This window comes from Apaloderma vittatum, unplaced genomic scaffold (assembly GCF_000703405.1).
Source record: "Apaloderma vittatum isolate BGI_N311 unplaced genomic scaffold, ASM70340v1 scaffold15903, whole genome shotgun sequence".
NCBI lineage: Eukaryota > Metazoa > Chordata > Aves > Trogoniformes > Trogonidae > Apaloderma > Apaloderma vittatum.
The window spans coordinates 1-15,436 of NW_009706522.1; the positions used below are offsets into that span (position 1 = coordinate 1).

General features: G+C 38.1%; 1 protein-coding gene across 1 annotated transcript; it reads right to left on the reverse strand.

Annotated features, from left to right (window-relative positions):
• Nucleotides 1–1,051: 1,051 nt before the first annotated feature.
• DCAF13 (DDB1 and CUL4 associated factor 13) lies at nucleotides 1,052–15,051 on the reverse strand (the record flags this gene model as incomplete). The annotated part of the gene is made up of 8 exons (XM_009865832.1): nucleotides 14,827–15,051; nucleotides 13,496–13,603; nucleotides 11,297–11,386; nucleotides 10,296–10,451; nucleotides 9,763–9,840; nucleotides 6,123–6,205; nucleotides 4,094–4,258; nucleotides 1,052–1,187 (listed from the first exon to the last, which is right to left on the reverse strand). Coding segments are annotated over exons 1-8 (1,041 nt in total), but the record flags the coding sequence as incomplete, so codon positions are not given.
• Nucleotides 15,052–15,436: the final 385 nt, after the last annotated feature.

Here is a 15,436-nt window from a genome sequence, read left to right on the forward strand (position 1 = left end):
CTGACAATTCTATGATTCTATGATTCTAAATACCAGCAGCCCAAAACATAACTATGCAATAGACCCATCCTACCAACTGTACAACACTCTTGACTGAATCACGGCTTCCCTTTTTTTCCCTTCCCATTCTTTCAAAAGATCAAGTAGGAAATCCCCCAAGTATTATTTGTCAGCTACACTGACAGGCTCAGAAAAAGCAATGTAAGCACCTCCAAAATACCACAACAGCATAAAGCTACGGAAAGGGATTACTCCCAGCAGACAAAGTGTCAAATCCATTCTCCAACGTCATCATTCAATACTTCAATACAACCACGCAGATGATTATATGCAAGTGGTAACCGTAACAGAACATTTTGTCTTCATCTATACATAAATATTTGAATAGGTGTACCTGCAAAGACATATATCTAATTAGACTGATGTCTGCTCCTACTAGGAACAAGTCAACCAAACTGACTTAAGTTGAATTAAATGGACTTTAGACATCACTAGTTTGCTCACTTGGTATCTGAGAGTTATTTAGGTTAATGACAATCTCAGTTATGCATCACCATAAATGATTTATTTTACAACGCGTAGTTATAACACTACGACCTGCACAGGAACCAGTCACATGCCAGTCAAAATTTCTAAAAGTAGTTAACCCTAAGCTTCAGTAGCGTGACTTACATGTGTCAAGCCAGAATTTATTGCTTTTTCACTACTGCAGAGGGATGAATTCTGACCTGTAGCACACAGGTAAAAAACTCTAATTTACTCAGAACTTACGATAATTGTTAATGTTAAACAAAACACACAAAAAAAGGTCACCTTGTGTAGCACTAACAAGGCATGTAATTTTATTATAAGCTGTGGTAAACACAATGAACTAACTCCCTATTAGTTTTCAAATTAAATACAAATGTCAAACTTCAGTTTTACATTTTCCCTTTAGAAACAAGTTCTTAGAATATGAACCGGCTAAAGAGTTGTAATAAAAAAAACAAAACAAAAACTAAAATCAAATATCTTGTCTTGTGATAGCAAGAAGAACTAATTTAAGTCTTACCACTCCCAGTTTTTCAGAAGCATTAGCTTTCCACAGACGAATATTCATCTCATCTGAGCCACATAGAATATATTTGCTATCTGAAGTCCATTTTACAGTGATGACATGCTGCATTCGTTTTGTATGATATACCTCCCTAAAGCAAAGAGAAACATTTTAAGATGATCTATCAACACTCTTCTCACCAACATTGCCTTTCAAACTAACAGGAAGCATTCTGTTCAAGGCATAAGTTATTTTTCACTTTGTTATTGTTACTTTATACTAAAAACCATGACTTGTTTTTTAAACACTGCTGATCTTAAATCTGTAGAGACATGTAAATAAAGAGTGATCGTCAGACTGACAAAGGACTACCTAGGATAAGAAGCTTTTTAAATAAGTGCTTTCACAGAAATTACAGTAAATATCTATGGAAAAACTTTTTTTGCAAAACATGCCATGGGTACACAACATGATATGCATACTCTTCTCAAAATAATTCTCAATAATATGATGTTACATCAATCAAGTATTATAGAATAGGACTGCAGAAGAATGGGTGCCAAAGAATCTGACACCACCATTACAAACAAGATAAAGAACAGTAAAAAACACTTCCAGCTGTCCATTTATGATATGGCAATGAACTGGCTATTCTCCATTGCGATTCTCCTCCTTTCTCCAAAACTGGAGTTCCTTAACATTGTCTAAGGACTCTCATAAAAAAAATTTAAAACTCTAAAAAACTCCAAGAAAAGTCTCTAGTCCAGCAAACCAGAACTCAACAACAGCCAGTAAAAAAAGGATTTAGAGCAGCTGTGTGGCTACTGAAGTATGAACTACATTTAACTTCTGCCAACCAGACTCCTGTTCAACAAGTGCTAGCACCTGTTGAAAAATGTTGTGGAGGAGTTGTGAGAAAAAACCAAAAACAATCAATATATCGTCTTCAATAAGCTTAAATAAGACTGATCACAAGCACTTCCAGAAAACATTAATACTCACACCTGCTTTTTACTGACGATGTTTAATAGCATGTGCACATTACATTTTCATAAGTATTTCTATGTTTACTTTCATTTTACTGTTAGGCTCAATAACAAAGATTTTCATCGCCCACCTTTGGGGAACTAAGTACTTTTCCTTTCCTTCCTCCGACTTTTCAGCCCTTGCCTCTCCTCTTGCTGTTATTAAATAGCATTCTCAGGGAAAGGAAAAACACAAAACATGGCCAAAGAACTTGAATCTGTCATTTAAAAGATTTGCACAGACAGCCAGTTCTATTTATCAAAGATTTCCTAAATTTAATCAACTTCATAATAATCTTACTCCTTACAGCTAATTAATTTCCCAAATTAAATCTTCATTTTAAAATAAAATAGAAAACAATGGAAGTTAGGAGTTATTCAGACTGGTGGGAGGAGATTAAAAGTTAAAACTGGAATAACATCACGATTCTTGTTCACAGATACTCTTAAATGTCCTCTCGAGTTTCCAAGGGGGATCAGATCTTCCATTTTTGACACTTCCCTCCATTACATGGGATGCATTTCAACTACGCAATTCTGAAAAAGCACAGCTTCTGAAGAATTTTAAGTGTCCCTAGTCAGCTTATATGAGGCCAAGTTCTTCATCTGTAAGGCTTTTTCCTCACTGGATTTATGGCCACCACATGGAAGGGGAAAAAAAGGGGGAGAAAGGAAAATTCCTTCCATAGGCCTTGGCAACAACTTGCTATAATGTGGAATAAAGCCTTTTACTGCTGCATTATAGGGTCTGAAAACTTCTCGATGATCTGCTTTAACTTTGTGTATCACTACCTTAGTGAACATTACTATTCCAGGGAAAGGAAAAATCTGGAGAACATGAGAGCTGCGAACCATCCTGTTCCATTGTATCAGAATTTAAAAAAAAAAAAAACCAAAACTAACAAACAAAGGAACTGCAATACCTAATTGCATTTAAAATATTATAGCAAGATAGGAAGAAACTGAGAACTACTTGTAGATTAGATATAAAGGAAAATATAAACAGCTCCTCTCAAGCTCTAATGCAGTACAGGATCATATAAATAGTTACACAGACTAATGCATACAAAGTCACATAAATAACAATACAATAACAAAAATATGCTCCTCCTCCAATCAGTATTTCAACGTTTCCATCCCCCAAACCACCTAGAACTTGACCTAGTAGCAACTTTTGGTGGGACTGAAGTTGGAAAGACGAAGGCAGCTAGAAGCAAAATAAAAGTTAAGAACAAAAGAAAAAGAGGACAAACTGACAAGGGAGAACAATGGAGGCAGGTTTATGAAGAACAAATGATACCAGACAGATCTGATAACTTGCTTCAATTTTCATCAAACTGGGGGAAAAAAACCACAATCTAATAATGGAGACACAGCAGATCCAATCTGAACTTCAGCAAAATATTTAATACACTGCCTTATGAAATCTTACATAAAAAACTAATTCAAAGTGAATTGTATTCAAAGCATTGTCACATGAATCAAAACCTGGCTAACAAAATATAAAGAAAAGGTAATAAGCATTCTGAAATGGATCACAAAAGCGTCCCAAACTGATCCTTGGGAATTCATACAACAATGATTTTCACATAACACCTTTAGCAATAATTCATATAGGATGAAGACATTCCCTACAAAATCAAATGCTCTAAGGCACTGCAAACTTCAGTGGTGACAGATATAGAGTACAAAGTGACTTACAAACATTAAAGACACATACAGAAGGAAATAAGATGGGATTCATCTTGGTAAAATGCAAATGAGCAAACCCCAAACCAACAACTCACTGTAATTTTAATCCAAAACTGCATAAATACTGCTTTCTGTTAAGTAAAAGTTCTATTCTAATACACATACCAGAATTATCTGTCAACTACATGACCTGTCCAACTCAAATTATATACAGAATAAGACTTCAATATTCACAGGAAGCAAATGTCCTAATGAAGACGTTAATGAACGAATTAAGAATTTTAAGGACCAGGGAATTGAATGAATGACAGTAAGAGAGGAAGGTGTAAAAATCACTCACCTGCTATGACCTTTGTCTACAGGAAAAATGCGAACAGACTTATCAAAGCTGGCAGAGACAAATTCTTTCCCAGTCGGTGAATAATCCACATCAAGAACAGCAGACACATGATCCATATGCACTGTCACAGGTGATTCAAGAAAGCGCATATCGAAAGTATACAAGCTTTAAAACAAATACACCAAGAGCTTAGTATCTTAACAGCTCCTAAGTAAACAGCAAGTTTTTGCTGAACAGCTACTTTAATCATACATACTCCATGCTTAAGAATAAATTGCAGAGGGAAGTCTTTAAAACTGCTTGTAACACATGAAAAGAAAAATTATGTGTTGTTTGAGGTTTAAAAAAAAATATTAACCAGAGGCTTTAGGTACTGAATCAGACCTAGATTTCTTGCTCATTGTCAAAAGAACAGATAGTCTCCACTACTCCCTTCATCGTCTGTTTGTGGGTTCCTGACCAAAACTATTTCTTCAATCACCACACTATGGTCCTCCTTTACTCCATATTCAGATAAAATATAACCTGAACTTGGACAAGCATCTCTGAATCACTACGACAAGCCCATCAACTCTGCAGGGTTTCTAGATATTCTGACATTGGGAACTCTTAGTAATTCTGAGTCTGGTGTGAAATTTCCATTTGGTTGATATCCTTTCCTAGTAACTAATTGTCTTTAGGCCAGAAAATGTAGGAATCCAAAGAAAGTCTCGTCCTTCAATACATGGATATACTATTTCAGCAGAACTCACTATATGTAGAAAAGCATTATGCTAAAAATAAATACACTGCTGCTGGACCACAGCTGGTTTGCTCTTAAGCACTTCAGAGCTCAAGTGAGATCTACCTGTACTCCCTTTGAATCAACAAGTCTATTCATACATAGCAAGGTATAATAACTGAGCACATCATTAATCTGCCTAGTACCTATAAGCAAAGGTGGTTTACAGACAAAGCATTTAATGAAACCTGCCTAAGATACACTATTTACTAGAACTACCATATTAAAAATTTGTAATTTAGCAGGTTTCTCACCCTCATTGCTGCAGATAAATGCATACTGGAATTAATTTAATCTCTTATTCAAGTTTACTAGCAAGTATTGTTTTTTCCTTCTAAACTCCCCAAGCAAAAGTATGTTAGCATCATATTCAAAACTGCTACTCAATCAGCTAACACTTGCTTATGTGCTGTTGATACATGCATTTGCTACTGCACTTATACTAATGGCTTTAGGTTGCAAGAGGACAAAAAAACCCCATATAAACAAATAAGGTAGCCTGGTAGCTTTACCACAGCACAACCAGTAGTACATTAGATATAACATCCACTTTTAAGGTCTAGGACAGATTCCATTTCCCTGGAAAAACACTCTTAAGTTAAGTGATAAAATTCCCATGTTCTAGAAGAAAACAGTGATCTATTGTTAGATCATTGACTTCCTGGAAAAAAAGGATAAGGAGCACATTTTGCAGTGGCCTAGTTTTGAAGAGACAGCTTTTTCAGTATCAGATTAGCTGTTTGCATGAATAGCACTGTTCAAAAGTAAAAAACTGCTCTGAGACATTGAAAGGATAAGTACTGCAGTCTCTGGAACTGCTTCACAGAGGATAAATTTCTTTTTTTTAAGAAATGTTCTCATCAAAACAGCTGATCAGTAAAATACATTAAGCTTCACAAGAGTTGTTGAGAAAACATAACACCTATATTCCCTCAGACTAAACCAATTGTACTTATTTTCCAGGTCCTCTTGCAAGTTACACTTGCACTGGCTCAGCTGCATTTTTACTAAGTTATATGGATTTTTTACCCAAGGTACTGAAATATGGAGAAAAAGGCAGTCTACTATCAATTTATTTATTTTTTTAAAATCAGTGAGCCTATAATTCTCTAGGTTATTACTTAAGAGATTCAAATTCAGAGTTTAAGTATTTTATAAAAAACTTATTTTAGCAGGATGATAAATTATTAAGATACAGATTAAAAACTTAATATGATCAGGAGCATCAAAAAGGCAGGCTACGCTTACTTGTAATCTTCATTTGCTGCAGTAAAAATGAAAGCTTCCATGGGGTTCCAACACAGTGTATTTGTCCTCATGTTCAAGATAACCTGAAAGATATTCACACATTGTTACCTTGTTACAGGCAGTAAAATACTCACTATAGGTCAAAACTTCCTACACTACTGGAGATAAGCACTTTCTAGATAGAGAATTATGGCAGAGGAATAGTGACATGACAGTCAGTTTCCTTAGCAGTGTTAGAATTCAAGAACTTCCTGATCCTCATCATACACTGTTTTGTGCTACACAGCAATTAAATTTTCCTGTGTAAGTCATCATAGAAGTAAATTCTTCTAAGTGGTCACTTAACATGTAAACACGTTAGCATTCAACACATAAACCTGTAACCTGTGAAAAATTTCACTTCTTGTGTTGGGTTTGCCTGGCTGGATTTTGGTGGCAGAGGAGCTGCGGAGATGGCTTCTGCAAGAGGCTGCCAGAAGCTTCCCCTAAGTCTGACAGAGCCAATGCCAGCCGGCTCCAAAGACACACCCACCGCTGGCCAAGGCTGAGCCTATCAGTACTGACAGGATGGGAACGCCTCTGTGAAAACATATTTAAGGAACGGGAAAAGTGAACTGCGCCACACAACAACTGGCAGAGAGAGAGAGGAGTGAGAATATGTGAAGACACCAAGGTCAGTGAAGGAGGGGGAAGGATGTGCTCCAGGTGCCAGAGCAGAGAGTCCCCGGGGCCGTGGTGAAGATCATGGTGAGGCAGGCTGTCCCCCTGCAGCCCACGGCAGTGTGACAGGGTGATGTCCACCTGTGGCCCATGGAGGACCCCACGCCAGAGCAGGTGGATGCCTGAAGGGGGTTGTGACCCCGTGGGAAGCCCACGCTGGAGCAAGTTGCTGCCAGAGCCTGTAGCCTGTGGAGAGAGAGAGAAGCCCATGCTGGAGCAGGCTGGCTGGCAGGACTTTTGTGACTGGAGCAGTTTCCTCCTGAAGGACTGCACCCCAGACTCACGTTGGGGCAGTTTGTGATGAATTGCCCTTTGTGAGAGGACTCATGTGGAGCAGGGTGTGTAAAGGTTTTCTCCCGTGAGAGGGACCCCACAATGGCCCAGGGGAAGAATGAGGAGTCCTCCCCTAGAGGAAGAACAGTGGTGGAAACAACATTGGATTAACTGACCATAACTCCCATTCCCCACCCCTCTGCACCACTCAGGGGGATGAGGTTGATAAACTGGGACTGATGTTTTACCCAGGAGGGAGGGAGGGGGGGAAGGTGTTATTTTATTTTTAAGATCTGTTTTTATCTCTCATTACTCTTCTCTGATTTGTTCTTTAACAAATTTAACTAATTTCCCCAAAATCGAGTCTGTTTTGCCGAGGATAGTAGGTGTGGGTCATCTCCCTGTCCTTATCTCAAACCATGGGCCCTTCAATATATTTTCTCCCCGTCTAGCAGAGAAAGGAGGGTGATGGAGTAGCTGCGTGGGCACTCAGCTGCCCGGCAGGGTCAACTACACTTCTCCATCATATTTACAGGAACCTTTATAGATTCTGAGAACCAGCATTTGCAAAGCTATATTATAAGATTTCGATGTTCTCTTAGTTATTACTGTCCCTTCACTATTTTATCTCTGACATTGCAGTTCATGAATTCACCGAATCACAGAATCGTGATTCTCCAGGACCGTCACCATTTCTTGTTGCAGTGCCAAGCAATGGAGGCAAGAAGGTATTGCGTCGCAATCTACTCACCACTTTCCCTGCATGAGCAGCGAATCATTTGCTGCACCTTCATACGATTTGCTTGCTGCTAGTAAGCCTGTGGCTACAAAGAGGCCAGTTTGCCTTGAAGCAGGAAGAAGGCAGCTGATGACAGCCGAGTAAAACCCTACTTGGCCACCATTGGACTGGACAAGAGGCATTAAGAAGCTGTACATGGGATGTCTCCACCTTGGAGGACAGCTGTGGCAGAAACAGCTGGGCCCCTGTGTGAGAAGGGGAGGCAGGGAGGAGGTCATCTGTCACCCCATAGGACAAACAGCTCTGGCTTCTGCTGAGTCTTGGAGGAGCTTTCAACCACTGTATTTAAAAATAAATCCCATGCAGTATGCCTGACACAAAGTAATGTATATTTACAGAGCGACCTACTAACAAACTGAACAACTCTAAGCAGGATTTTCCACAATGCTCCAGGCCAGCCACAATCGTACTTGAAAAATCCTGAAATCTGGATGTGTAATGCTATGGTACTCTGAAGTTTTGCTCTCAGCTTACTATACAGAACACCACAAATTTACATATATATAACAAAATACAGATGTACAATTATAACTTGTACAATGATCATAGAAACCATTTAGGTTGGAAAAGACTTTTAAGATCATCGAATCCAACCACTAACCTAACACTGCCAGGTCCTCCACTGAACAATGTCCCTAAGCACCACATCTTCACATCTTTTAAATACCTCCAGGGATGGTGACTTCACCACTCGCCCAAGCAGCCTGTTCCAGTGCTTGACAAGAGCAAGTTAATAGAGATGACCTCTACTGAACGCAGCACACCTCCCCACATCCCTATGGGGTGTGTGGGCATATTCTCATGATTCTCATTCTCCTCAAGTCCTCTTTTCCTAGGTGACACTATCCTGTTCAATACGAAGTCTGTGTGGCAAAATACTGCTCATTTTCAGAAACTATTACATTCAGTTCTGGATGCATGTAATCAGATATCTAAAGTGATGTCTACTTTTAAAACTGTCTTTGCCGAAAGGATAGGCCACTAGAAGGCCCCGTGTTTGCAGTAATGTGACTACTAGAATTTGTGGAGGCTTTAGTATTGTTCTTCTAGTTATAAATCCTGCATATATCTATGAAGCTAATAACCAAGAGTTCTTTATTCTTCCCTGTCCAAGTGTTTCAGCCACTTCAGAATGAGTACATAGTTAACATTAACACATTATACATATAATAGATGTATTAAATCATGCCACAGATAACTAATATTGCTTCCCAAAATGCGTGTCTTAAAAGTAAAAAACAAGAGAAAGAAAAAGAAAACCAGTGTGTATGGTTCTAGAGTAGGATTAACAGCTCACACTAGATACCTAAGCTACTTCATAAAGGTGGTATTCAAATAGTTCCTTCTGATATACTGCAAAGGATTTCTGAATGTTTATACTAGGTGCACAGAGGTGGGTTTATCTCTGTGTAAAAGAAAAACACCTTTTCAAATACAGACCAAGGCTCTCCAATGGTGGAAAGGAAATACCATGTTTCCTTCTGGCAAGAAGGAGAAGGAAGAAAAAGGAAAAAAACAATTTAAAGAAATCACACACACACAGACAGAATGCAACATAGAACATAAAGTTCTTATTGTGAAATTGCTGTCAGGTCAGGCACTTTATCAAGAATTACAACAGAGCGAGCATGACAGCCTATCTGAATGCAGAAAAACACCCTTCTAACTCTGCGGGTTTAAATCCCAGCATTAATTCAAACTCAGTTAAAAGACTCAGAAGATCAAAACTCAGTGAAATCACACTTCAGAGCTTCATTTTCTCTATCGTCATCAACAGTTACAGTCTATTTACACATTCAGTATAATTATTAACACCATAAGCTTCTGTTAAGAAGGAAAAAAAAATACCTTCTTTAATGGAGTTGATTTTCTCATATCATACAGCACAATATTTCTGTCAGAAGCACAGCTTCCCAAAAGGTATGTCTAGGGAAAAAAACAAAACAAACAACAACAAGAAAAAACAGCGTGTATGGTCTTCTAAACACTTCTGGAATATAGTTAACAGCTTACATTAGATACCTAAGCTATTTCATATTTCATAAAGCTGGTAGTCAAATAGTTCATTTTCCAATCAACAAAATCATCCTTTCCATGTGGTCAATTATTCAGACAAATGTTTTAGAGCTTCCCCTGTAAGATTCAGAACTCATCCAGTCCTCCCTACTTCAAAGGTAATGGGTAATTCCTCATAAAGAGATGGTACTACATTCTAAAGCAATACAGCTAGAAAAATATCTGTATACACACCCCTAAATATCAGGTTAAAACATATATCAAAATCTAGATTTGGAAAAAGCCATTAAAGATGGTATTACAGAGTTTAGGTCTTATATTGATCAAGAAAAACACTGATTTCCAATATATAACAGAAGCTTTACCTCAATGGGATTAAATTTTACGCTGCTTATGCTATCAAAACCCCACGTCATAGAACACATGGGACTTGTCCTTTGCTCATCCCAAATGTCCACCTGATGGCCACAGGTGACAAAAACAGGTTCCTTCCAGTGGTGATCAATTCCTGTATACACTGTCTTTAAAAGAAAAAACAAACAAAACAAAAAAAAAACAAAAAACAATTGTATACATAACTATGCAAGAATGTTCTGTTACAAAGAAAAAGAAATAATCGCATATCAAGTCTGCCATGTTTTTATTAATTTATATTACTGAAAATCAATTCACCACTGCTGCCAGAAAATGTCTTATCAGATGTACCCCTACACAACAGACTATCTTTCTGTGTACTCAATTTGCATGCATTGTTATTAATTTATAATGGAGTCAGATTAGAAGCACATTTGCAAATTCTCAGCCAACTTTAAAGAAAACTGGAAATTTTAAGGGTGCAACTACAAACTTTCAATGGAGACCCGAACAGATTCCATAGATATTTACAATAAATAGTTTCAAACTATCTAATTAAAAAAAGTATTTAATGTTTTTCTTAAAATAAGCTTATCATATATACTGAAAATACTGAAGTATGTATTTTTAGTCTGCTTTTGTCAAAAATACGTAAAGTCAGAATTTTGTATTGAATCACTGAGGTATTGGCATGAAAAGAAAGTTATTTAACGCAGACTAAGCACTGACAACAAGCATCTGAAGACGAAGACGCTACAGAAAAATCTGACCAGTTCATTACTAGAGACAGATCTAAGCAGTGACTGATGGCATTTGAGGCACTCTTTTCTGGTTAAATGTAAGGGTAATAAAAACTTGAATGTACTTTAAAACTGGCATTATAAAATTTGATGCCATCACCTTACAACCCATTATGACAACAGGTGATACCAAACTATTTTCCTCTCCTTCGAAAGGTTCAAACTTAATTCAAAGGAAGAGATGTAGGAAAATCAAGACTTATATTTTCTACCTTTCCAAGAATTGTATGAATAGGTTCTTCTTCTTCTCCGTATTCTGGGCTCTCCATTTTCCACTGCTTCACAGTTTTGTCATCACCAACCTGGAAATATTGCAGAAAGCATGTACAGCTTTACGTAAATATATTGTAATAGATGTGCTTTGCAATTAAGTATAGGCAGCCTTCTAAAAGAGAATGGTCTATGACGTCCACAGAGGAGCTGTCTCCTGTCTATTCACTGTTCCCTTTTGCACTCCCAAGCTGAAGATTATTTCTCCTTGTCCTAAGATTTCACTAGGAACCGAGGAGGCACATATACAGTCTGGCTAGAATGGAGTGAACATTCTTTATAGCAGCCCACATGGCACCATGTTTTGCATTTGTGGCTAAAGCAGTGCTGATAAAGCACCAACATCTTGGCTGTGGCTTGCATCGTGTCAAAGCATTTTCCCCCACCCCAGTCAAGTCATCACCTCTGTTTCCCCCACCAGCGAGTAAGCTTGGTGTGGGCAATAGACTGGGAGGGAATACAAGCAAAACAGACGACCTGAACCGGCTGAAGAAATATTCCAAACCATGTAACACCATGCTGAGCAATAAAAACTGTCGTAGCAGAAGAAGAATGGGCAGGTGGTGGCTGTTGCTCGGAGACATTCTGGGTTAACTGTCTGCTTATGAAAGGAGGTGATCAATCTCGTATTTGTCACCATTTCTACCATTACCTTTCCGTCACCTATTCTTGACACATAAATCTTTTCCAGTTTCCAAGAGAGATACTTTCAGGGAGAAACAGAACATCTCCCTTATGAGGAAAGGCTGAAGAAGCTGGGTCTCTTTAGCTTGGAGAAGAGGAGACTGAGAGGTGATCTCATTAATGTTTATAAATATGGAAAGGGTGAGTGTCAGGAGGACAGAGCCAGGCTCTTCTCCATGATGTCCAATGACAGGACAAGGGGCAACAGATGCAAGCTGTAACACAGGAGGTTCCATGTAAAACTTTAGGAAAAGTTTTTTCACTGGGAGGGCGACAGAGCACTGGCACAGGCTGCCCAGGGAGGTTGTGGAGTCTCCTTCTCTGGTGACATTCAAAATCCAACTAGGTGTGTTCCTGTGTGACCTACTCTAGGTGATCCTGCTCTGGCAGGTGGTTGGACTAGATGATCTCTAGAGGTTCCTTCCAACCCCTGACATTCTGTGATTCTGTGAAATAAGTTGACTTGGAATGATGACTTTTTTTTAGGCTATGTTTTGTGATTCTTAGCTCACCTTAAACTACCTTCTGGAAATTGTTTTGATGAGCATTTAAACAGTTAAAAAAGTACTTTCCACCTCAGTTGCTCCACTGCCTGTTCTGAACACGATGCTACCTCTTACACTATATCAGCACAAGCTTTTGCATGGCTGTGCAGTAATCTGGATCAGGCAAACTGACCAAAAAAAAAAAAAATGTTAGCTACATATGTTTAACATTCTCTCCCGACAGCCTTACTACTGTTTCTTCTTCCTCCCTCTCAATTTTCAGGCAGAGGAATTGCCAAAAGGGGATTCTAATTCAGAGCCACTTAGAATTTTTTGCTGTGACTTCCCCTGCATCCTAACTACTCTCCTCATGACTTGGTATGTACCTCAAAAGATAATTATGTAGTAGTGAGAATAGCTCTTCATGTGCAGCTCAAAAGAAGCAAAACCTCAGGACACTCTGGTTTCCAAAACCAATACCTTTTATCTTATAATTGCCTTAATGCAAACAGGAAGACATACTATTTTCAGAAAGTTTATGTGCAACTGAATCAACTGTGGTTGATATAAGTTAATAAAGCTTAATTAGCATGGAACCATCTTGACATAATCAGCTTATCTTTAATCACAGCATATGCAAATGGTTACTTTAAGTGTTTGTACATCTTTCAATCAACACAATCTGGCTACTACTTTAATGAAAACTAATTTACACAAGTTTTAATTACATGACCACCCATTAGCAATTTTATGGTATTTATCCCTGCCATTGCCTTGAATGACATCCAGATCACAGCATCAAAAAACATTTCATCAGAAATAGAATTGTCAGGTTCACTGACAAATTTAATAAACATATTCATACCTTCTGCAGTACAATATTTAAATACTGTAAGTTGCTCTCTGGAAAACAGACAGTGAACAGGCAATGCTGTACTGCTATACAGTATTAAGGAGACACATTATACTTACAGTAAAGAATGATGTACCACAGAAACGAGCACACATGCCTCGAACAAAGCCTTCATGGGCTTGTATGGTACGAATACACTGTCGTTTGGTCAAGTTCCAAATTTTAACCTGTTAAAAACAGAAAAGCATTGTGTTGTTGTTGAAGTTTTCTACAGCCCACAACTACATTTTGTGATTCAAGCACAAGGGATCGTGCATGTTGTAAGTCCATGGCATAGCCGGCTTGAAAACTCGACAGATTTTATAATGTTAAAACTACTTAATCATTCCTTTCTTGAAAAAAAAATTAAATTTAAAGTGCAGCTCTTTCTTTCTTACCCTTCGCCCCCAGCCAAGATGTATACTTCCCGTATTTTTTCATTTCTCTCAGCAGCAGTGACGATTTTAGCAAAAAATATCCCTCCAAAGCAAAAAGCACAAGGAAATAGCCTTTGTAATCAAGACAATGTTTTCAGAACAGCTGTGATACTACATTTTATATAGATGTCCACCTCTCAGAGAGGTTTTAATTTCAAAACATTTGGGCCCATTTAAGAAATGAAGGTCAAGTTTTATATTTGTAGAACGCAGTTCTTTACTCGCTCCATCAGTGGACAAAATATCTGGCCAATGTTTCATATAAATTTAGTCCCCTTCTCTCCGAAAAGGTTAATCTCCCTTACACTACTGCTTGCCATATGCACCTCCTAAGTGGAAAGCAACCAGCAACAGAGAATACAGCTTTATAACATACAAGTACTATCAAATGAACAATGTAAGGGTGAGAGAGGACAGAGAACACAGAAAAGACAGACAACGCTTTTGTGCAATTGCAAGTACCCTTGCTTATTTGCAATATATATGTAAAATAATCAAACAAATACAGAGTTAGCATTTTTTAGGCAATGTAATAATTTATTACTCTAGAAAGCTTTACTTGTGCGGCTCTGCCCCCTAGCTCATCTGACTTCATGTAACCTTCTTAATCTGCAGCAGTTTAACTTCTTCAAGGGGAGGACAGTAGTGAGGTCATCTGCAAAAAAACAATCACTATGGACTGTAAATACTAACATACACTGCTCCACCCTGAAAACCACTGCCTTTGTATGCTGGGAAATTATAACCTGCAGTTTGAGAAACTGCCCCAAAGTGGGTAAACTGTACCTTCTGAGAGAAGATATGGTATCATGCCGAACAAAGACACAAAAGAAAGGTAAGCAGAGAGCATTAAAAAGAAAAAAAAAAAAAAAGAAAAGAAAGAAAGAAAAAGAAAAAACATATACAAAGAGAGAGTAAAAAGAGAAGAAGGAAGAAAGGTACCTTGTTTGTTGTGGTTTGTGACTGCATCTTACCTCTCCATCACAAGCTCCAGAGAGCACTGTAGACAAGCTCTTTGGATGTTTGGCCATGCAATTAACTCCATCTCTGTGGCCATCAAGCGAGCTAAGAAAGGGTTTTGCAAACACACGTTCTAGCTTTGTTGCATTCAGAGCTCTTGTGTACTCTCGTGGAACCTCAAACGGATGCAATGCAGGGTCATAGTTTCTTGGAACTGCAGTAAGAGTAAATACACACATTAGAAATGCATGGTATGTTCAAGGTAAGCTGAATTCAGAAGTTCTCCTCTTTGGTTTTCCTGCCATGGGAGAATTTTCAGCAATACAAAGATTTTTGCCATTCCCACTATGTGAAATTGGTCTGTGGGATGATTAGTATGCTCACTTAACAAGCTCAATGTTAATAAAGTCTGAACTAACTTGGAAAGTATTTAATGTCCTTTTCAAAGGAAGATAAGAATGTACACAGCAAAGTGAAAACTGCAGAAATTTTGTGACTATTGTTTTTAAAAAAACAACCACCACAAAGCAAAAATAACACCCTACAATAGCAACTTCCTATAACTAAACTCTAATGTACACAGAAAAGACACGGATACATGGACATGCACAAAGAGAGGCAACC